This window comes from Coregonus lavaretus, assembly GCF_964263955.1.
Source record: "Coregonus lavaretus genome assembly, chromosome: 5".
NCBI lineage: Eukaryota > Metazoa > Chordata > Actinopteri > Salmoniformes > Salmonidae > Coregonus > Coregonus lavaretus.
Window position 1 is genome coordinate 49,652,066 of NC_139992.1, and position 24,867 is coordinate 49,676,932.

Consider the following 24,867-nt stretch of genomic DNA (forward strand, 5'->3'; position numbering starts at 1 on the left):
GGATCAAATACCTTTTTCCCTCACTGTATATCCTGTTTTTTTTGTATAGGTGCAGGGGGCTGCCACACTGGGCAGTTACCAGCTCACTTCGCACAAGATTTTCCAGACCCGGGATTCAAACTGGCAACCCTCCGGTTGCTGATTCGCCACTCTAACCTCTAGGCTACTCGCCGTCCCATGGTGCTTTTGTGTTGAATCACGTGTTTATTTAAAAAAACGAACACTATCAAACACCCTTCATTTTTTAAAGGATTTGGCCAGACACTGTCAGAACATGGATTACCTGGAGGGAAAAAACTGGAAGAAAATACGGAAATAAGAGACTATCAACCTCATAGACGCATGAGTCATCATTTAATGAAGCTCATTAAGTCAAACGGCAAAACATTTCTCCGTTAAGCAACAACGAGGAGCCATGGGTATCAAAACAACAGTTTCCTCTACATTTAAACGATGCTTCACTCGAGTCAATATTTGAGTCAAAATAGGAGTTGGCTATTATCGGGCTGTTATTATGCATTATTCAATGGTGAGAGCCAAGGTCGTCACAGTGCTTGTGCCTGTGTAGTTTGTGACTAATATAATTTTCTGAGAGTTAATCTGTAAATAAGAGGATGCCTTACAAGGCTTACTAAACTCTTTGAGCATCTCAAACACTTAGAAGTCGTTAACAACACAACAAGGTTAAAAACTTATCTGGGTGATGATGTAAGTTTAACACACATGCAGCAAAAAAGCATCCCCACTACTGGATTTTCCCCTCAATCTCTTTATGGGAATGGAGGGATGAGTGGTCTCATCCCAAAGTCGCCCGCTGAGACAGGAGCGAAGCCCCATAAGCCACTTGGATTGTTAGTGTCAGCCACTGAAGGAGAGGAGAGCAGTGAAGTGAGTACACCCCTCACATTTTTGTAAATATTTGAGTATATCTTTTCATGTGACAACACTGAAGAAATGACACTTTGCTACAATGTAAAGTAGTGAGTGTACAGCTTGTATAACAGTGTAAATTTGCTGTCCCCTCATAACACAACACACAGCCATTAATGTCTAAACCGCTGGCAACAAAAGTGAGTACACCCCTAAGTGAAAATGTCCAAATTGGGGCCAAAGTGTCAATATTTTGTGTGGCCACCATCATTTTCCAGCACTGCCTTAACCCTCTTGGGCATGGAGTTCACCAGAGCTTCACAGGTTGCCACTGGAGTCCTCTTCCACTCCTCCATGATGACATCACGGAGCTGGTGGATGTTAGAGACCTTGCACTCCTCCACCTTCCGTTTGAGGATCCCCCACAGATGCTCAAATGGGTTTAGGTCTGGAGACATGCTTGGCCAGTCCATCACCTTTACCCTCAGCTTCTTTAGCAAGGCAGTGGTCATCTTGGAGGTGTGTTTGGGGTCGTTATCATGTTGGAATACTGCCCAGCGCCCAGTCTACGAAGGGAGGGAATCATGCTCTGCTTCAGTATGTCACAGTACATGTTGGCATTCATGGTTCCCTCAATGAACTGTAGCTCCCCAGTGCCGGCAGCACTCATGCAGCCCCAGACCATGACACTCCCACCACCATGCTTGACTGTAGGCAAGACACACTTGTCTTTGTACTCCTCACCTGGTAGCCGCCACACACGCTTGACACAATCTGAACCAAATAAGTTTATCTTGGTTCCAGTAATCCATGTCCTTAGTCTGCTTGTCTTCAGCAAACTGTTTGCGGGCTTTCTTGTGCATCGTCTTTAGAAGAGGCTTCCTTCTGGGACGACAGCCATGCAGACCAATTTGATGCAGTGTGCGGCATATGGTCTGAGCACTGACAGGCTGACCCCCCACCCCTTCAACCTCTGCAGCAATGCTGGCAGCACTCATACGTCTATTTCCCAAAGACAACATCTGGATATGACGCTGAGCACGTGCACTCAACTTCTTTGGTCGACCATGGCGAGGCCTGTTCTGAGTGGAACCTGTCCTGTTAAACCGCTGTATGGTCTTGGCCACCGTGCTGCAGCTCAGTTTCAGGGTCTTGGCAATCTTCTTATAGCCCAGGCCATCTTTATGTAGAGCAACAATTCTTTTTTTCAGATCCTCAGAGAGTTCTTTGCCATGAGGTGACATGTTGAACTTCCAGTGACCAGTATGAGGGAGTGTGAGAGCGATGACACCAAATTTAACACACCTACTCCCCATTCACACCTGAGACCTTGTAACACTAACGAGTCACATGACACCGGGGAGGGAAAATGACTAATTGGGCCCAATTTGGACATTTTCACTTAGGGGTGTACTGACTTTTGTTGCCAGCGGTTTAGACATTAATGGCTGTGTGTTGAGTTATTTTGAGGGGACAGCAAATTTACACTGTTATAGAAGCTGTACACTCACTACTTTACATAGTAGCAAAGTGTCATTTCTTCAGTGTTGTCACATGAAAATATATACTCAAATATTTACAAAAATGTGAGGGGTGTACTCACTTTTGTGAGATGCTGTATATACACTACCGGTCAAAGGTTTTAGAACACCTACTCATTACAGGGTTTTTCTTTATTTTTAAAATGTTCTACATAGAATAATAGTGAAGACATCAAAACTATGAAAAAACACATATGGAATCGTGTAGTAACCAAAAAAAGTGTTAAACAAATCAAAGCATATTTTATATTTGAGATTCTTCAAATAGCCACCCTTTGCCTTGATGACAGCTTTGCACACTCTTGGCATTCTCTCTACCAGCTTCACCTGGAATGCTTTTCCAACAGTCTTGAAGGAGTTCCCACATATTCCTTCACTCTGCGGTCCGACTCATTCCAAACCATCTCAATTTGGTTGAGGTTGAGGGATTGTGGAGGCCAGGTCATCTGATGCAGCACTCCATCACTCTCCTTCTTGGTAAAATAGCCCTTAAACAGCCTGGAGGTGTGTTGGGTCATTGTCCTGTTAAAAAACAAATGATAGTCCCACTAAACCCAAACCAGAAGGGATGGCGTATCGCTGCAGAATGCTGTGGTAGCCATGCTGGTTAAGTGTGCCTTGAATTCTAAATAAATCACAGACAGTGTCACAAGCAAAGCACCCCCACACCAAAACACCTCCTCCTCCATGCTTTACGGTGGGAAATACACATGCAGAGATCATCCGTTCACCCACACCACGTCTCACAAAGACACAACGGTTGGAACCAAAAATCTCCAATTTGGACTCTAGACCAAACGACAAATTTCCACCGGTCTAATGTCTATTGCTCGTGTTTCTTGGCCCAAGCAAGTCTCTTCTTTAGTAGTGGTTTCTTTGCAGCAATTCGACCATGAAGACCTGATTCACGCAGTCTCCTCTGAACAGTTGATGTTGACATGTGTCTGTTACTTGAACTCTGTGAAGCATTTATTTGGGCTGCAATTTCTGAGGCTGGTAACTCTAATGAACTTATCCTCTGCAGCAGAGGTAACTCTGGGTCTTCCATTCCTGTGGCGGTCCTCATGAGAGCCAGTTTCATCATAGCGCTTGAGGTTTTTGCGACTGCACTTGAAGAAACTTTCAAAGTTCTTGAAATGTTCCGTATTGACTGACCTTCATGTGTTAAAGTAATGACGGATTGTCATTTCTCTTTGCTTATTTGAGCTGTTCTTGTCCTTATATGGACTTGGTCTTTTACCAAATAGGGCTAACTTCTGTATACCTTGTCACAACACAACTGATTGGCTCAAACGCATTAAGAAGGAAAGAAATTCCACAGATCAACTTTTAACAAGGCACACCTGTTTTTGAAATGCATTCCAGGTGACTACCTCATGAAGCTGGTTGAGAGAATGCCAAGAGTGTGCAAAGCTGTCATCAAGGCAAAGGTGGCTATTTGAAGAATCTCAAATATAAAATATATTTTGATTTGTTTAACACTTTTTGGGTTACTACATGATTCCATATAAGTTATTTCATAGTTTTGATGTCTTCACTATTATTCTACAATGTAGAAAATAGTAAAAATATAGAAAAACCCTTGAATGAGTAGGTGTTCTAAAACTTTTGACCGGTAGTGTATGTGTGTGTGAGAGCGAGGTGTTGGCATCTACAGTCTGTTAGTTTCTATCAGAGTTTTCCCCTATCTCCCTCCTCCTTTCTTTCTGTTACTCCCCTGGTTAGTTTCTCACTTTCCGCCGTGCTCGGTCATTACACCTGCAGAGTTTAAAATGTCACCCTCTTGAGCAGTGGTCGCAGCAGCGACACTCGTGTAAGGAGCGCTCTGGTCCCCTCTCCAAAGCGTTAAATTAAGCGTTCACTGTGGAGAGACAGAGTGTGCCCCTTTTAGCTCGGTCCAAGCTCTTGTTTGGCCGCCAGACATTTTGGAGCAGGTGCCAGGTGGGAACATCTGGGAGGTGTTTTTGGAGAACGGCATCACGGCAATCTGGCTCTCTTTTGCCCTCCATCCCTCCATCCCTCCCTCCATCCCCCTCTCGCTCTATCCCCCTCTCCCTCCTTCTCTCCATCCCCCTCTCCCTCCATCCCTCCTTCCCTCCATCCCCCTCTCCCTCCATCCCCCTCTCCCTCCATCCCTCCATCTCTCCATCCCCCTCTCCCTCCATCCCTCCCTCCATCTCCCTCTCCCTCCATCCCTCCATCCCTCCATCCCCCTCTCCCTCCATCCCTCCATCCCCATCCCCCTCTCCCTCCATCCACCTCTCCCTCCCTCCATCCCCCTCTCCCGCCATCCCTCCATCCCTCCATCCCCCTCTCCATCCCCCTCTCTCTCCATCCCTCCATCCCCCTCTCCCTCCATCCCTCCATCCCTCCCTGCTCCTTGCCCTTAACATCCACATAAAACCTGCAAGGTGTTTTTGGAAAACTACACTGAACAAAAATAGAAACGCAATATGTAAAGTGTTGGTCTCATGTTTCATGAGTTGAAATAAAAGATCCCAGAAATGTTCCATACGCACACAAAGCTTATTTCGCTCAAATGATGTGCACAAATTTGTTTACATCCCTGTTAGTGAGCATTTCTCCTTTGCCAAGATAATCCATCCACCTGACAGGTGTGGCATACCAAGAAGCTGATTAAACAGGATGATCATTACATAGGTGCACCTTGTGCTGGGGACAATAAACGGCCACTTTAAAATATGCAGTTTTGTCACACAACACAATGCCACAGGTGTCTCAAATTTTGAGGGAGCGTGCAATTGGTATGCTGACTGCAGGAATGTCCACCAGAGCTGTTGCCAGAGAATTGAATGTTCATTTCTCTACCATAAGCTGTCTCAAATGTCGTTTTAGAGAATTTGGCAGTACGTCCAACCGCAGACCACGTGTAACCACGCCAGCCCAGGACCTCCACATCTATCTTCTTCACCTGCAGGATCATCGGAGGGGGGAGGGGTTTGTGAGGAAAAACTGGCTCCCCAGTGGGTGGGCCTGGCTGCCAAGTGGGTGGGCCTATGCCCTCCAAGGCCCACCCATGGCTGCACCCCTGCCCAGTCATGTGAAATCCATCGATAAGGGCCTAATGAATTTATTTCAATTGATTGATTTCCTTATATGAACTGTAACTCAGTAACATCTTTGAAATTGTTGCATGTTGCGTTTTTATTTTTATTCAGTATACATGGGATCATGGCATACTGGTTTTCTTCCCTCCCTCCCTCCCTCCCTCTCTCCCTCCCTCCCTCCCTCCCTCCCTCCCTCCCTCCCTCCCTCTCTCCCTTCACCATCTATAAGACCTGCCTCTGATAAATACTATCATGACTGTAAGTGGGGTTCATTCTCTACATTACATTCCCAATTAAAGAGGAGAACATAGCCTGAAGGATGTAGAACCTAACAGAGGGAGAGAGGAAGGCAGCTGTTTGTCCCTCTCCTTCATCCCCTCTCTTTCTCTCTCTCTCTCCATTTCTCTCTATTTTAGTGTCCATCTCCCTCTCTTCCAGTCCTCCCCGTTTCCATTGACAACGGGAGGTGTGCATATGTGCCGGATAAAGGCAGGGCTTTGACTTGGTGGTGAATAACAAATATGTGAGATACAAACCTCTCTCCAGCTCTCTCTCTCTCGCTCGTTCTTTCTGAGTGGAAAAATATTTTCTCCATGTGTTCCATGCCAAGGACTGAGTGAGGAAGAGGACCTGAAACAGAGAGACAATAAGAGACATGGAGATTAAAGATGATAACAGAGAGAAATCTGACCTAGCAACAGGTTACCACAGAAACCATCCAATTTGATTATTTGATGCAGCTATTTCTCCCTTCCTCCCTCATAGTGATAGCTAATGTCACTGGGGAACATTGTGTTTCTATTCTGACAAGACAAATTCCATGGCCACTCGTCAATGGCTGCATCCGTCATTGTATAGTTAGATTGTAGACATCAACGTAGAGATGTTGCGAGTGTCCACGTAGGGTTAAAGGAGAAACACTTGATTGATAAAGTTTGTCTTTCATCTCTGAGACAAAACAGCGGCAGGTAGGAGGAACACTTTGAAGTGGAGCAGCCGTCTGGAAACCCTGCCCCTGGCACAGAGGATGATCAATGGCATATCCATCCTTCGTCCACTCATCTGTCTATCAGTGTGTCCATCTATCCACCATGCGTTCACCTCTCCGTCGACCCATCCTATCTCCCATTCAACTGTCTCATCCATCCATCCATCTATTCATGTTCCTCAATGATCAAAATGATGGACAGATGAGGATGCTGGCTGACGCAGTGGTATAAGTTCAGGAGTTAAGACTCATGACCGTGGCTTCACCTCTTTCATTCCCCCCTGTCCATGTTCACAGCTGTTACATAGAGCGGAATGTACAGGGCCCTGTGTTTGGGTTAATCATGTCACATGACCTGGATTTCCTGTGTTTGGGTTAATCATGTCACATGACCTGGATTTTAACCTTTATTTTAAGCCTTTTTTTTCCAGAAAGGAGAATTAGACCAAAAATGAATGCAATTGTCTGAGGATGATGCTGGACCATCTGAAATAAAAGATAATGAAAAAGCTTAATAATAATGTGATATAACACTATAACAATACACCTCAAGCTACAATCCTTACAATGTAAAACCCATGCAAACTGATTTAGAGTGGATAAACTACAGCCTTCTAAAATACATTGTGACATTTGCCTATCCAGAATAGCCCATCATATTGTGTTGACTGGATATATTTATTTGTCTTTAACAGTTACACTGTGAATGTGTTAAGAACGCCCTGCTTGTGGGCAACAGATAGATGAAACAGAGAGTGAAAAGTTATGCAACAAAGGGAAGTCACTCAGTACAGACACCATACATTCTGTAAGATCCAACAATACGTTCTGGTTGCAAAGCAATACAACTCCTCCACAGATAAGCCTCGAACATGGTCACTATGACCTAGACAGGAACTACAATAATCTGTAATTATTCTCAAGGTAAAATTGCACGCAAATATGGATTCATGTTTCAAATAAGTCAGTGTGACTCTTTAGAGATGCTATTACAATTCAGTTCCCTCTCAGCCTTGTATTTCATTTTATATGTGGTGCTTTACTGCCCCCTGTTGATCATCAAGGGGATGACATTCCACCTGCTCCTCGAAAGCCGTGGGAATCAAACTTGACTTTGAATTCGAATCTCATTAAGGTCCTGGGAAGTGCTATCGGAAGACTTTGAATCAATGGTCAACTAGTTGTGATCCTACTTGTTTTTTGAAATATTTCCTGGGCAGACAACAAGCGTGTAGGACAATTAAATACTGTACGATTCAAATGGTAAGGCTATTATCTAATCAACCCTATAAACATATGGTTTTGCGGACGAGACAGAGACCAAGACAGAGCGAGAGAATGACAGAGAAAGACAGAGACAGTGACCACGTTTACATGCACACCAATATCCCCTTATTATTCGGGATACTCAAGAATTCTGTTTTTGAGTTTACACATATAAACATCATATCCCGTTTACAATAACCCGAAAAATATTGTATCCCGGTTATGATCAAGCAGGATAAGATGCCTGGGGTATGCTGATCTTAAACGGGATACTGTGGCATGTCAACATCCTATCCCATTTACTGTTGTTTTTCGCGGTCTGCGCATGTTCCGTTTCGTGATGTTTTGTGATGATGTTTTCATCTGATTGTCAAACAAATCACTTCAAAAAAGTACACCTGCGCAGTTCGAGCCACCATAATTCCATAATACATTTTTTGCTGATACTCCGTACTGGACCGAACAGTCTACTGACTACTTTCACCCCTAATTTAGACACGTTTCTGCTTATAATTTGCGACATTTGGTAGGCCATATTATAATTTCCGACATTTGGTAGGCCATTTGTTTGTCAACTATTCTCTTCTGTCATAACTTGTTGCCCCAGAAGACTAAATAAAGTAGTGCTCACCAGAATAATGTCTTACATTGATATAATGAATGCATTTGGTAATCTATTTAACACCGCTAGCTAAATTGTTATTTTTCTTTTAGGGACCAGGGAGAAAACGCAATAACTCCAAAACAGTGGAAAGATTGGTCCTGTGCGAAATGTCCAAATGTCATCAGTTTGACCGGTTTCAAGGAAATGAAAAGCTTAGAAAACGATGAAACACGTTTCTGATAAAACTGTCTGCTTGCATAACAGTGTCAAAGATAACACATTAAATGCCCATTCGCATTTTCTCAAGAGATGCTGAAGGAAATAAATCATATTTCTCCCCTACTGTTCCCAAGTCAAAATTAACATTTGTTGTATCATTTTAATATTTTATTAAGCTACATGTGAGAGGTTATAGGACTACAGTCAGTGTCCATATTTCAGTTACTATTCCATTTAACCCATATTAATTTAAATTAGGAATATTCTGTTTATTAATGGGTACATGGATACTCATGAGTGGGATATCAAAGCTGCATGTAAACAGCTTATCCAGACCTTAAGCAGGATATGAGTTACTATCCGGAATACTGTGCGCATGTAAACATGGTCAGTGAGAGAAGCTGAGAGACAGCGACAGACAGAGATTTCAGAGGCTAGAACTCCTGTGTAAATTCAACCCCCACTGGGCAAGCCTCAGAAGGTCAGTCAGTCAGACAGACAGACAGAGCCAGCCAGCCAGATGGCCAGCCACACGTACACACACACAGACAGATAGGCAGACAGACAGACATTCAGACACACGGCCTGACAGACGAACAGAGACAGACAGACAGACAGACAGACAGACAGACGGACCGACATTCAGACAGACAGACAGAGACATAGGCTAGCCTAGGACCCATTAGCCCCACAGCCTCTCCTTCTCTCCAGTCTCCGTCCTCCCTCACCTCGCCCCTGCTCGCTACTGGCCCACACAATTACCTACAATTATCCTCACTTCCAGCTAAGCAATTACAGCTCTTATTGATCCCAGCCCCCCAGGCCACAGCCCTTGTCTATACCCCACCACCGCAGCCCAGTGGAAGAGGATGGGTAGGGGGACAGAATGACGAGGACATGGCTCATTCTTAAGCGTCATATCTTCACTTCAGCTGTGACGTTGTGCTATGACAGACAGACGCTGTGTGCCAGATTGTCTGTGTTGGGTGATCTCAGTCGAAAAGGTACAATGGATTTTTAGTGTCATATTGTACACATACACATTTTACAGTATATTCAATCTCTTACACTACTTAGGTTTCAACCGAATGTTACCTTTATTTCCAGTCCTGAATATCCTACTGTACATGTGTCCCTATAGGCCTGCTACTGTGATGTGAGATGGGGAGGGGGCGAAGAGGCGCGAAGGTCACAGTTTGGGTACTGTGAAACGTTGAGACAAACTATGAGGCTTGCATCAGCTTTGAATATGACACTTGCTGACATTTAGTGGGACACAAACATACGCTGTTGTCATCACATACTAACGTAAAACATCCATCACCTTGAATGGATGCCAAGGCACCTGCGGAGAGATAGGTTCAATGGTCCTTTACTGCCATCTCCTGTTATTGTGAAGTGGAGGTGCTGGACTCATGAAGCGATTAGTGATGCAACACTACCCTTTTGTGGGCATTGTAAAGAATAGCAACGCTCAGTTGTGAGGCTGCTTTGGGACAGTGAAAACGTTTATCTCTTCAGTGGGTTAAAATGTATGGAAGATATTGGTTTTAGCATGTTGAGGCTAAATTTGTAAAACTACATTTGTAAAGAAGTAAAAAAGTAAAGATATGCTTTTAAGTTGAGCCAACGTTTCTGGTAGGCCTATTGTTACTAGTACAGTAACCTAGTTTCTAGGCATTTTTAGGCAATTACATTTGCCTTCATTAGGGAATAACCAATGTTAAAAGAAAGAATAGCAGCAGGAGTAGGTTATGTACCATGTTAACTGTAGCAGCAGCAGTAGGTTTTGTACCATATTAACTGTAATAGCAGCAGAAGAGGACATGTACCATATTAACTGTAGTAGCAGCAGGCATAGGAATGGACCATATTAACTGTAATAGCGGCAGAAGAAGGTTTGTACCATAGTAACTGTAGTAGAAGCAGGAGGGCTATTTTTTAATTTATTTTTTAAATAGGCTACTGTGTTATGCCAAATTTAGCAGAATCTTATTGACAATGTTGTTTCCAATAGCGTCATTGTATTGAATTAGGCTACAAGTAGATTTAGGTTTAGCCTATCATGTGCACATTACAAATCAATGTTGTCAACGAGATAAAACAATACAATTTGATTCAAATAACCCAATTTAGGCAAAAGGCAAATGTTTTAAGAAGAATAGCTCAAAGACTCTGAAAAACCTGTATCAGATTGAAATGGCGTCTCCCCGTTTGGTAATTTAGCCTAAACAAGTACCACACGCCCAGCGTAATGACCACCCGGGACCTCACAAAATATGACATTATTCTGGGCCAGCGGTCTTCTTGCCCAGGGACCCCCTCCCAGGCAAACAGGTAACCCAGGGTCCCCCAACATACCTTACCAAAAATGTTTTGTCTTATCATCAGGTGAATGATAACGGCAAGAAGTAATCAACATTTTAAAATGAATATATTTGGTAGATAGTTTTTCCATTACCTCCCCACATTATAATTGGAAGAAGATACAAATTTGACAAAATAAACAGAGCTAGATGGATAATAATGAATGAATACTGAACAATATTTGCTATATGTTTAACTTCTTATCAAATAAGAAAAATCTACTTTTGCCGAAGATGCGGTGATCTTTAACTGAAAAGGGGCGTGGTTTACCCGGTCTTCGTGTAGATCAGTGGGACCGCCGAGCTTCAGCTTCCGTGCGTTTTCGGGCTAGCTGTTCTTTGTCCTCCATTAGAGCTCGGATTCCCAGCCCCATCGTACGGCGCAGGCCCGAAGTAGCGCAGCCGCTCTGAGGTTAGTGCCCTACCGCGCAATCTCCAGCTATTTCAGCCCCGGCGCAGCCGCACCAACAAACCCGGCAGCATAGGGGCGAAAAGATGCAGATTGTTTTAGATGCCGATGAGAAAACGAAAACACCGAATATTTGGCATTTTTGACGAAAATACACTTAGCGCACAACTGAGAATAAGTCGAGATAATGCAGCAATAGCGCTGGTGTTGATGTAGGCCGCTAGGCCTGTTATGTATTGTGTGTTACAGTTGTAGCTCGAGATGGCGGGTTCGGCGCTACAGTAGCTGCGTTCTTTTAGCTTACCAGTACACAGCACATCTAATTGTATGCGGTGCTTGGTTAGCATACAATATTTGGGATCCTGATGATTCCAATAATTGTTCTAGTTTCTACACAATTGTCCAGTATGTCGCTAAATAATGCGTTTTTATGGTTGACTTGCTAGCTAACGTTAACGAGAGGTATAGCTAGGTTCTTGTTATATCTAAAAAAATCCTCGGAGCTAGTTAACAGTTTTTAGACAACCTAGCTAACTATATGGCTAGTAAATTAACCATAACGTTTGATCAGAAACGCTGTTAAACATTGTTATCGAAACACATTTGCTAATTTAACTTAGCCACTAACCAGCTAGCTTGTTGTCTATCCACCGCCATCTCATTGAACGGCAGGTTGGGGTAGCGTTAGCTAGCTAGTAGCTATGGTCTGTTAGCAAAATATTCGAGAATGCTGATTAGTGTAGCCTGTTAGTAATGGGTAGCCCGTGAGTTACTGTTCGCTAGTTCATCTCGATGTCAATTGATAGTTTGTCAAGACGAACTGGATGGCTAGCCAGCCCATTCCCGCCCCTGTGTATCTCACTGTCTGTGTAGCCTCTCTCCCATCACATAATTCACACTAGGGCTACATAACGTTATAAAGATGCATCATGCAAGCCATTCAACATATATTACATTCAAGCTTTGCATTTCCTTTCTCCCCCACCCCCAAATATATTCTGAAATGTAATTCATTGGTCACCCAGTGCAATACTCAAATAGCCTTTTGAGTAATAAAGTAATACATGCCTTCTGAATGAATGAACATAGTTGGACTATAGTCAACCTCAGCCATTAGACGTACATACTCATTACATTTATTTAACATAAGTACAGAAGCACTGACCACATTACACATTTGTGGATTACGAGGCCTCCTGGTGGTCCATTAAATATTACTACAGGTAGCTCCAAATGCGTTATCATTAGCTGTGTCATGTATCGCAATAAATCTAGCTAGTACACATTTTCATATATAGCCCAAAGACATAAGAAGCTTTGTTTCATTGAGCCCTGTTAACATACTTTTGTGATAGTATCACAGTAGAAATGTGTGGGGCCTATACACACCCCTGAATGACACGTGCATGTGTGTCTCTGTGTTGCTTGCATCAATATCCCATGTGCCAACTATTGCCATAAAGCACATAAACCCCAAATCTGCTCCAGGAGGCAGGGGGGCTTCTCCTCTATGGCTGTCCCAGCCTGTTGTGTGTGGTGTCAGGTTGTTACGTACTGAGACAGCAAAAATTGAATTCCATGCAAATCGATAAATAAATATGTTTTCTATTTTCTTTCTCTCTCAGTTAGTATTTGAGGCTAGCACCACGCCATGGAGGACCACAACGTTCACCAGACCGAGCATATGACCACCATTGAGGAGCACGCCGTGCAGCAGGTACACGTGGCCACGTACACAGATCACAGCATGCTGAGCGCCGACGAGGACTCGCCCTCGTCCCCTGACGACGACGTCTATGATGACTCGGACATCCTTCACTCGGCCGGCAATGACGAGTTGACCGCGCACCTGGCAGCCGCAGGTGAGCCTCGGCCAATTAGAGGAGGGGTCTTTGGCATGATGGAGGACAATCTATTAGTCATAGTAGCAGAGTGAAATGAGCGCTTTGGTCTCTGTCTTGAAGAGGTTACTGTATTCAGGATCTGCTCTGCCAAAGCTAGTTATTTCTGTCTTGAAGAGGTTACTGTATTCAGGATCTGCTCTGCCAAAGCTAGGTCATGGGACCGTTGTATCAGGGTCACACATTACGAAAATGCAAAATTACAGAATGCTGTGTTGAACAGAAAGACATGGTTGCCTGTCATCAAATCAAATTTTATTTGTCACATACACGTGTTTAGCAGATGTTATTGCGGATGTAGCGAAATGCTTGTGCTTCTAGCTCTGACAGTGCAGTAATATGTAACAAGTTATATCTAACAATTTCACAACATTTACCCAATACACACAAATCTAAGTAAGGAATGGAATTAACAATAAACACTATCGTTCAAAAGTTTGGGGTCACTTAGAAATGTCCTTGTTTTCGAAAGAAAAGCATTTTTTTGTCCATTAAAATAACATCAAATTGATCAGAAATAAAGTGTAGACATTGTTAATGTTGTAAATGGCTATTGTAGCTGGAAAAGGCTGATTTTTTTATGGAATATCTACATAGGTGTACAGAGGCCCATTATCAGCAACCATCAGTCCTGTGTTCCAATGGCACGTTGTGTTTGCTAATCCAAGTTTATCATTTTAAAAGGCTAATTGATCATTAGAAAACCCTTTTGCAATTATGTTAGCACAGCTGAAAACGGTTGTGCTGATTTAAAGAAGAAATACAACTGGCCTTCTTGAGACTAGTTGAGTATCTGGAGCATCAGCAATTGTGGGTTCGATTACAGGCTCAAAATGGCCAGAAACAAATAACTTTCTTCTGAAACTCGTCAGTCTATTCTTGTACTGAGAAATTAAGGCTATTCCATGCAAGAAATTGCCTAGAAACTGAAGATCTCGTACAACGCTGTGTACTACTCCCTTCACAGAACAGCGGAAACTGGCTCTAACCAGAATAGAAAGAGGAGTGTGAGGCCCCGGGGCACAACTGAGCAAGAGGACAAAAACATTAGTGTCTAGTTTGAGAAACAGACACCTCACAGGTCCTCAACTGGCAGCTTAATTAAATGGACTCCTGAGTGGCGCAGTGGTCTAAGGCACTGCATCGCAGTGCTAACTGTGCTACTAGAGATCCTGGTTCGAATCCAGGCTCTGTCACAGCCGGCCGCGACCGGGAGACTCATGGGCGGCGCACAATTGGCCCAGCGTCGTCCAGGGTAGGGGAGGGAATGGCCGGCAGGGATGTAGCTCAGTTGATAGAGCATGGCGTTTGCAACGCCAGGGTTGTGGGTTCGTTTCCCATGGGGGGCCAGTATAAAAAAATAAAAAAAAATGTATTCACTAACTGTAAGTCGCTCTGGATAAGAGCGTCTGCTAAATGACTAAAATGTAAATGTAAATAGTACCCACAAAACACCAGTCTCAACGTCAACAGTGAAGAGGCGACTCCGGGATGCTGACCTTCTAGGCAGAGTTGCAAAAAAAGCCATATCTCAGACTGGCCAATAAAAAGAAAAGATTAAGATGGGCAAAAGAACACAGACACTGGACAGAGGAAGATTGGAGAAAAGTGGTATGGACAGACAAATCGAAGTTTGAGGTGTTCGGATCACAAAGAAGAACATTTGTGAGACGCAGACCAAATGAAAAGATGCTGGTGGAGTGCTTGATGCCATCTGTCAAGCATGGTGGAGGCAATGTGATGGTCTGGGGGTACTTTGGTGGTGGTAAAGTGGGAGATTTGTACAGGGTAAAAGGGATCTTGAAGAAGGAAGGCTATCACTCCATTTTGCAATGTCATGCCATACCCTGTGGACGGAGCTTGATTGGAGCCACTTTCCTCCTACAACAGGACAATGACCCAAAGCACAGCTTCAAACTATGCAATAACTATTTAGGGAAGAAGCAGTCAGCTGGTATTCTGTCTATAATGGAGTGGCCAGCACAGTCGCCAGATCTCAACCCTATTGAGCTGTTGTGGGAGCAGCTTGACCGTATGGTACGTAAGAAGTGCCCATCAAGCCAATCCAACTTGTGGGAGGTGCTTCAGGAAGCATGGGGTGAAATCTCTTCAGATTACCTCAACAAATTAACAACTAGAATGCCAAAGGTCTGCACGGCTGTAATTGCTGCAAATGGAGGATTCTTTGACGAAAGCAAAGTTTGAAGGACACAATTATTATTTATATTAAAAATCATTATTTCTAACCTTGTCAATAACTACATTTCCTATGCATTTTGCTATATTTCCTATTCAAACTCATTTCATGTATGTTTTCATGGAAAACAAGGAAATGTCTAAGTGACCCCAAACCTTTGAACAGTAGTGTATACATATATGGACGAGCAATGACAGAGCGGCATGGACTAAGATACAGTAGAATATTATAGAATACAGTATATACATATGAGATGAGTAATGCAAGATATGTAAACATTATTAAAGTGAGTAGTGTTCCATTTCTTAAAGTGGCCAGTGATTTCTATAGGCAGCAGCAGCCTCTAATGTGCTAGTGATGGCTATTTAACAGTCTGATGGCCTTGAGATAGAAGCTGTTTAACAGTCTCTCGGTCCCAGCTTTGATGCACCTGTACTGACCTCGCCTTCTGGATGATAGCGGGGTGAACAGGCAGGCTTTGGTGGTTAATGTCCTTGATGATCTTTTTGGCCTTCCTGTGACATCGGGTACTGTGGGTGTCCTGGAGGGCGGGTAGTTTGCCCCCGGTAATGCGTTCGGCAGACCGCACCACCCTCTGGAGAGCCCTGCAGTTGCGGGCGGTGCAGTTGCCGTACCAGGCGGTGATACAGCACGACAGGATGCTCTCAATTGTGCATCTGTAGAAGTTTGTGAGGGTTTTAGGTGCCAAGAGACATTTCTTTAGCCTCCTGAGGTTGAAGAGGCTCTGATGCGCCTTCTTCACCACACTGTCTGCGTGGGTGGACCATTTCAGTTTGTCAGGGATGTGTACGCCAAGGAACTTGAAGCTTTCCACCTTCTCCACTGCGGTCTCGTCGATGTGGATAGGGGGGTGTACCCTCTGCTGTTTCCTGAAGTCCACGATCATCTCCTTTGTTTTGTTGACGTTGAGTGATAGGTTATTTTCCTGGCACCACACTCCCAGAGCCCTCACCACCTCCCTGTAGGCTGTCTCGTCATTGTTGGTAATCAAGCCTACTACTGTTGTGTCGTCTGCAAACTTGATGATTGAGTTGGAGGTGTGCTTGGCCACGCAGTCATGGGTGAACAGGGAGTACAGGAGGGGGCTGAGCACGCACCCTTGTGGGGCCCCAGTGTTGAGGATCAGCGAAGTTGAGGTGTTGTTTCCTACCTTCACCACCTGGGGGCGGCCCATCAGGAAGTCCAGGACCCAGTTGCACAGGGCGGGGTTCAGACCCAGGGCCTCAAGCTTAATGATGATCTTGGAGGGTTACTATGGTGTTGAATGCTGAGCTAAAGTCAATGAACAGCATTCTTACATAGGTATTCCTCTTGTCCAGATGGGATAGGGCAGTGTGCAGTGTGATGCCGATTGCATCGTCTGTGGATCTATTGGGGCGGTAAGCAAATTGAAGTGGGTCTAGGGCAGTGCTTCTCAATTATTTTCTGTTACGCCCCCCCCTAGGAAGAAGTAAACATTTCGCGCCCCCCAACTCTCCGCCGCGACTGTAAATAGTATAATTTGTCTATAAAATTGTTATTAGTACACCTCTGCATAACATTGTATCCTTATTAACATTAAAGAAAAAATATATAGATCAACTTACAACAAATAATAACTTTATTAACATTGTTTTTTAGTCTGTAACAGAAAATACTTAAAGTGCATCAATTTGCCTGAAATTAAAAAACAAAATTAAATCCTTATTTAAACTGTAGAACATTTTTGACCATTTGATACTGAAAAATTAAATAAAATATAATCAATAAATTCAAATTGATCAGCAACATTAACTCAGGAGTACAATATATGAAACACTTTGACCTATAAAACAAAAATGAATAAAACAATTTGTGCTGATTTTTTTAAAATCAAAATGAGGAAGTCAGGCTTAATGGCTACAATGAGCACGTTTTGCAGTGCACAGCTTTTCGAAGCGGAGTTTCAAGCATGATACTGCAACTCTCAGCTCCTGCTCAATGTTTAGCTGGGACCTGTACTTGGTCTTCAGTGCAGCAACAGCAGAGAAGCCAGTCTCACAAAGATAAGATGTTGCAAAAGGAAGAAGAATGCCCATGGCCCTCTGCCCTAAGAGTGGATACTGCCTCTCTACACTCAGCCAGAATTCACTCAGTGTCTGTGATGTGAACCTCATTCTCAATGAGTCAGACGTCATATCAATGAACTGGTCCTCCTCTGCAGAGTTGAAACCAGTTGGAGCTGGTGCATTGAATGGATCTCTCACCCAGTCATATTGGGAACTGTTTTCAGGGAAGTACTTTTTAAAGAATCCCATCAGTGATGAAATATGCTCCTTAATATATGGAATCACTGAGGTGGCATCATAGTCAGTAGTGTCAACAAATTCATGCAGGTTCTCGAATGAATCATTATTTCCTTCATCAAGTCGCCTGCCCCACATTGCAAGCTTTCGAGTGAAAGAGCTGATCTTGTCTGTGACCTGAGGGATGTGTTTCTTTCCCTTGAAGCTGAGAGATTTAGTTCATTTAGCTTTCCAAATATATCACTCAGGTAGGCCAGTTTTGCCAGGAAGTTCTCATCACAAAAAATGTCTGCGAGGTCATACTTGTGCTCCTGCTCCGAAAACATTCTTATCTGCTCTCTGAGCTCAAAAACTCGGGACAAGACTTTTCCTCGTGACAGCCACCTTGCTTCACTGTGAAACAGCACAGCTTGATGTTCAACTCCCATCTCCTCACAGATAGCAGAGAAGACTCTTGTTTTTAGTGGTCTGGTCTTTATAAAATTGACTACACCTACAATGTCAGTCATAACCTCACTTAATTTAGAGGAAAGGTGCCTTGATGCCAGTGCTTCTCTGTGTATAACTGTGTCCACTCAGCATTAGGTGAGGCCTTCTTGATGAGTGCCCAAAGTCCTTTTCTCATCCCTGCCATGGTCTGTGCACCATCACTGCAAACACCAATGCAATTCTCCCACTTTAGCCCATTCTCAGTCAGGAAGCAGTTCAGCATTTTGAATAGCTCTTCAGCTGTGGCTCTGTCTCTGACATATTTACAAAAAAGTAGATCCTCACACAGGGAGTTTGTCATGTCAAAACGTACATAAGCGATAAACAAACAGTCTTTGTTGCTGTCAGTTGCTTCATCGAACTGTAAGGCAAAACGTTTGTCTTTGAGTTTATCTACCAGCTGTTCTTTAAGATCGTTAGCAATGTCATTTATACGTCTGGCGACAGTGTCATTGGACAGAGAGAGAGTTTTTATTTTTGCAGCACTTGCGTCATCCAGCATGACCGAGACCATGTCTAATGCTGCAGGCAGTATCAGCTCCTCTGCTATGGAGTGGGTTTTTTTGCACTGAGCAATTTGGTACGCCACCTTATAAGATGCTAACAGTGCTCGCTGGTTTACTGAAGTAGCATTCACAAAGCGGGACAATTGTTGGCAATATTCGGCACGATTTCGCTGAAAAAACTCAAGCGGCTTATCAGCGTGGTTGGGGTGTAATGTCTTTAAGTGACGCCTTAATTTATTTGGCTTCATGCTGTCCGCTGCCAACATTTTTAGACACAGTAAACATGCCGGTCTTTCCTCGTCTCCCACCGTAGTCACAGTGAAGCCAAGCACTACATACGCTTCGTCATATTTCCTCGTCTTAGCTTTCGGGAGACTTACATTTGTCTCATTATCTCCGTCTCTCTCCGCCTTTCTTTTCATCCCTGTTAAATATTTTTCCATGGTGTCTCTTAAGGGTTTTTTATCTGCACTTCATATCTCCTGCTCTGTGCGGTGTGCTCTTGTTCGGTGCAAAAAAAACCTACTCCCTGCGGCAAAAAAAAAAGCATGTTCCACGGGGTCACACCAGGGGGGCGCGCCCCACTATTTGAGAAGGACTGGTCTAGGGTGACAGGTAAGGTAGAGGTGATATGATCCTTGACAAGTATCTCAAAGCACTTCATGATGACAGAAGTGAGTGCTACGGGGCGATAGTCATTTAGTTCAGTTACCTTTGCTTTCTTGGGTACACGAACAATGGTGGCCATCTTGAAGCAAGTGGGGACAGCAGACTGGGATAGGGAGAGATTTAATATGTCCGTAAACACACCAGCCAGCTGGTCTGCGCATGCTCTGAGGACACGGCTAGGGATGCCGTCTGGGCCAGCAGCCTTGCGGGGGTTAACATGCTTAAATGCCTTACTCATGTCGGCCACAGAGAAGGAGAGCCCACAGTCCTTGGTAGTGGGCCGCGTCGGTGGCACTGTGTTATCCTCAAAGCGAGCAAAGAAGGTGTTTAGTTTGTCCGGAAGCACTGTAGTTCATGACCAGCTCTGTACAAAACATGTCTATCTACACCAGGGGTACTCAACTCTGACCCTACGAGGTCCGGAGCCTGCTGGTTTTCTGTTCTACTTGATAGTTAATTGCACACACCTGGTGTCCCAGGTCTAAATCAGTCCCTGATTAGATGGGAACAATGAAAAAATGCAGTGGAACTGGCTTCAAGGTCCAGAGTTGAGTTTGAGGGATCTACACTCTACTGAATCTTGAGCCCAACTACTTATTTCAGACATGACATTGACAAGTCTTTGAACTGATCCCTTCACCTAAAAGAGTAGTTGTCTTTCCTGTCCATAGATAATAAGTTAGTTCATATGCATGGTGTCATGTTCATAACTGACCAGCAGATGGTGCTGTCAGACCACTAACGCTAACTGCTCCATTTCAACTGTGTTGCGTTTCTATTCACAGGCCCAGTGGGCATGGCTGCAGCTGCTGCTGTAGCAACAGGCAAGAAACGCAAGAGGCCCCACATCTTCGAGTCCAACCCCTCCATCCGCAAGAGACAGCAGACACGCCTGCTGAGGTGCGCATCACAAAACTCTCTGACCCCAAAATCTTCCAGAACTCACCTAGGGCGCCTTCCCTGACTCTCTTTCTCTTGTAATTCTGAACAGTATCCTATTATTATCCTACTTTATTTGAATCAAAGTATGGAATGACAGTCATTTGTCACGGCTATTTGTTTTTATAGTCCCCATGAAAAGAAAGAGCGCGTTTGAGTGAGTGTTTTTGTGTCTGTAGGAAACTGCGAGCCACCTTGGATGAGTACACCACCAGAGTTGGCCAGCAGGCCATAGTGTTGTGCATCTCTCCCTCCAAACCCAACGCTTTGTTCAAGGTGTTTGGTGCTGCGCCGCTGGAGAATGTGGTGAGTGCAAAATGTCTGCCATACGTCACCCACACAGACAGATGATGTGTTGCCACCTCATAATGTTTGGCTGAATCTGTAACGCAGAAGAACAAGGAGTTAGTTTTTCACATCAGGATAAGGAGTGTGTGTTCACTGTTCCTGCCTCTCATTGGGGTTAAATCAATGGCCCAGTTCAACTTTTCTCAGTGCATCTACTTTTATTCTTCTTCTTCTTCATTGTTTGAAGTAAACACTGATCTGATCTGTGATTGGTGAAAGCAATAGACTGAAACATTGTCTTCACTCGACGAGTGCTTTTCATTTCCTTACCTCAAGGAAAGAAGGGTGCATTTAGAAAATATCAGTGACGATAAATAAAGTTACCCAGTTGTCCTTTTGTCATCCTAGTGGTTAAGGTTAGAATTTAAGGGGTTGTATTCTGATCTTAGATTTGTGCCTAAGGTCAACTTCTGTCCAGAACATCCATTGCATTGGGCCATTCAAGTTGCAGTGTCAACATCCTACCAACAGTAGCATCAATGCATACTGACTATGTCCTGCAGAGTACCTCACTATGTCGCAATGTTTGGTTCTCAGACTGGTATTAAAAGGTTAGGGATAACCTTCCTCTGACCTTTGCCCCCTACTCTGGGTCGTCCACTAACCCATGTTTTTCCTCCTACCCCTCCTCCCTCTCCTCCTCCTACCCCTCTTCCCTCTCCTCCTCCTCCCTGCAGGTGAGGAAGTACAAGGGCATGATCCTGGAGGACCTGGAGAACGCCCTGGCCGAGCACGCGCCCCCCGGGGGGGAACTAAGCTCCGAGCTGCCCCCCCTCACCATCGATGGCATCCCCGTCTCTGTGGACAAGATGACCCAGGTGAGCCCGTAGAGATATGGTACACTGACACACACAGATATATATATATATATATATATATAAATAAAGGGAACACTAAAATAACACATCCTAGATCTGAATGAATGAAATAATCTTATTAAATACTTTTTTCTTTACATAGTTGAATGTGCTGACAACAAAATCACACAAAAATTATCAATGGAAATCAAATGTATCAACCCATGGAGGTCTGGATTTGGAGTCACCCTCAAAATTAAAGTGGAAAACCACACTACAGGCTGATCCAACTTTGATGTAATGTCCTTAAAACAAGTCAAAATGAGGCTCAGTAGTGTGTGTGGCCTCCACGTGCCTGTATGACCTCCCTACAACGCCTGGCCATGCTCCTGATGAGGTGGCGGATGGTCTCCTGAGGGATCTCCTCCCAGACCTGGACTAAAGCATCCGCCAACTCCTGGACAGTCTGTGGTGCAACGTGGCGTTGGTGGATGGAGCGAGACATGATGTCCCAGATGTGCTCAATTGGATTCAGGTCTGGGGAACGGGCGGGCCAGTCCATAGCATCAATGCCTTCCTCTTGCAGGAACTGCTGACACACTCCAGCCACATGAGGTCTAGCATTGTCTTGCATTAGGAGGAACCCAGGGCCAACCGCACCAGCATATGGTCTCACAAGGGGTCTGAGGATCTCATCTCGGTACCTAATGGCAGTCAGGCTACCTCTGGCGAGCACATGGAGGGCTGTGCGGGCCCCCCAAAGAAATGCCACCCCACACCATGACTGACCCACCGCCAAACCGGTCATGCTGGAGGATGTTGCAGGCAGCAGAACGTTCTCCACGGCGTCTCCAGACTCTGTCACGTCTGTCACATGTGCTCAGTGTGAACCTGCTTTCATCTGTGAAGAGCACAGGGCGCCAGTGGCGAATTTGCCAATCTTGGTGTTCTCTGGCAAATGCCAAACGTCCTGCACGGTGTTGGGCTGTAAGCACAACCCCCACCTGTGGACGTCGGGCCCTCATACCACCCTCATGGAGTCTGTTTCTGACCGTTTGAGTAGACACATGCACATTTGTGGCCTGCTGGAGGTCATTTTGCAGGGCTCTGGCAGTGCTCCTCCTGGCACAAAGGCGGAGGTAGCGGTCCTGCTGCTGGGTTGTTGCCCTCCTACGGCCTCCTCCACGTCTCCTGATGTACTGGCCTGTCTCCTGGTAGCGCCTCCATGCTCTGGACACTACGCTGACAGACACAGCAAACCTTCTTGCCACAGCTCGCATTGATGTGCCATCCTGGATGAGCTGCACTACCTGAGCCACTTGTGTGGGTTGTAGACTGTCTCATGCTACCACTAGAGTGAAAGCACCGCCAGCATTCAAAAGTGACCAAAACATCAGCCAGGAAGCATAGGAACTGAGAAGTGGTCTGTGGTTACCAACTGCAAAACCAGTCCTTTATTGGGGGTGTCTTGCTAATTGCCTATAATTTCCACCTGTTGTCTATTCCATTTGCACAACAGCATGTGAAATGTATTGTCAATCAGTGTTGCTTCCTAAGTGGACAGTTTGATTTCACAGAAGTGTAATTGACATGGAGTTACATTGTGTTGTTTAAGTGTTCTCTTTATTTTTTTGAGCAGTGTATATGTCTATGGGTGATATGAGAACCCTCCTTCTGGCCAGTAGATGGAGCCAGTGGGGTATAAATCCCTTTCATTTGTTGGCTACGCTAGAAAATGACATTCTTCAAGGTCAAATGCCCCTTTTAAGTCAATTTCATCAAGGTTATCCGTTTTCATGATGATAGTTGCCACATTTCACTTTGTTCAAATTGGCTATTTTCTCTAGCTTTGTGTTGCTCGTTAGAACTATAGATCCTATTTGATTCTAGTTTGTAATTAACGTCCTCATGAGACATATTTGGAATCCAAAATGAGCCAAACAAGGCTTTCAGATATGCCCATATTGTTTTAAAAGAGGCAGATATCCTCCCTGTGGTGCCAGTCAGTATATAAGAAGAAGAGAAAGCAGAGTGAAGTGCTTTGACTGAGGCTGTGTTGCCTGGTCCACACCAGAGTCGTGTTCAGTAGGCACGAAGCGGACTGAAACGGGGAGGTACTATCACAACTTGTCCAATAAATAAGAAGCACTCATTTTTGTTTTTCCATTCCAAAATGTTTTGCTTCGCTGTGCCCTAATGAACACAGCCCAGAGATGGCTCACAGGCTAGTCTTCATCCCCAGAGGAGCCAACTTGTTTACTTCACTGCTGACACAGTCATTGGATCATCATCAGAGACTGGGCACCATGGATCGCCCTCAGAGACACTACCCCAGGGAGAGGGCACAGGGACAGAGGTAGCCAATTACTGAGCCCACGGGGATAGAAACAGCCAACCACAGGGAGAGGAGCAGCCAATCAAAGAGCCGGTTTCCCGTCTCCTCGGGGGCAGGCGTGATAGAACCAGGAAGATCCTCAAAGGTTGTTTTTCTAGGAGTTGAGAATAGGAGGAGAGGAGGATCTGTTGCCTTACTTCACTCATCCAAGGCTGGTTGGCAATGGGGTTATAGAATGTGTGTGGTGGTGGGGGGGGGGGGGGGGGGGATTCTGGAGCACCTGGAAAGCGAGGTCAAAGCAGTATCCCAGGACAGTCTCACCTAGTTGGGGCCAGAGTGACGGGAGAGTATGGGCTTTGTGGAGATGTAGTCTGTCGACTGCTACTATGCTGAGTAGGTCTCTCTTGCAAAATAGGTGATCTCAATGAGACAAATCTGTATACATGTAAAGGTTAAATAAAGTAGTGGGGTGGAAGATGTGGTTGTGCCAGGAGAAAGGCTCAAATAAGAAGTTATCAGATGGATAGGGATGAAGTGACAATCAGGGGAGGGGAGTTGGCCCAAGGACTATCCCAGGAGAGGCTCACCTGGCTGGGCTTGGGGAGTTCACCAGAGGCCCTGGTGGCTGGTGGTATGGAGAGGCTAGGAGCAGCAGGGGAGTGGAGACCAGCCAGGGTGAGTGGAATTACAGCTCTTTGGGCTTGGAGTGGCTGGCTGCTGATTGGCTGATAGTCTGCCAGATTAGATCAAAGGGAGGGGGGTGTTAACTCCACACACAGTCACTGTAATTAGGCCATCTGTCCCCCAATCCCCCCACACCAGCTACAGGTGGAGAGACCGAGGCACTAAGGAGCTTTCTATGGCTGTTGCTACCTAGTAAGTTAGCCTTTGTCGGTCTCCATTTTATCAACTCTGGCAAATGTGTGTTTCTGTTGATGTTGTTTTGAGAGGGTTTCGCCAAACAGTAATTCACTGGTTGCAACTCAAATACAGCAGCAGGAGAAGAAGACTGGTCAGAAAGGCTTTCGCCAAAGAATTTTATAGTATGATAACTTCTCACCAGAGGTTAC

General features: G+C 44.7%; 1 protein-coding gene across 7 annotated transcripts in view; it reads left to right on the top strand.

The window, feature by feature from the left end:
* Positions 1-11,191: 11,191 nt before the first annotated feature.
* LOC311130091 (nuclear respiratory factor 1) overlaps positions 11,192-24,867 on the top strand; it is a 31,713-nt gene continuing 18,037 nt past the window's right edge. For 4 of the 7 annotated variants that reach the window (XM_084162755.1, XM_084162756.1, XM_084162758.1 and 1 more), the window contains exons 1-5: positions 11,271-11,334; positions 12,957-13,193; positions 20,164-20,278; positions 20,497-20,623; positions 21,343-21,483. In XM_084162755.1, coding sequence (XP_084018881.1) covers positions 12,983-13,193; positions 20,164-20,278; positions 20,497-20,623; positions 21,343-21,483 — 594 coding nt within the window. In that variant the 5' untranslated portion in view covers positions 11,271-11,334; positions 12,957-12,982. Of the gene's footprint in view, positions 11,335-12,956; positions 13,194-20,163; positions 20,279-20,496; positions 20,624-21,342; positions 21,484-24,867 lie in introns of all 7 variants that reach the window. The other 3 variants (XM_084162757.1, XM_084162760.1, XM_084162761.1) reach the window with 2 other exon arrangements.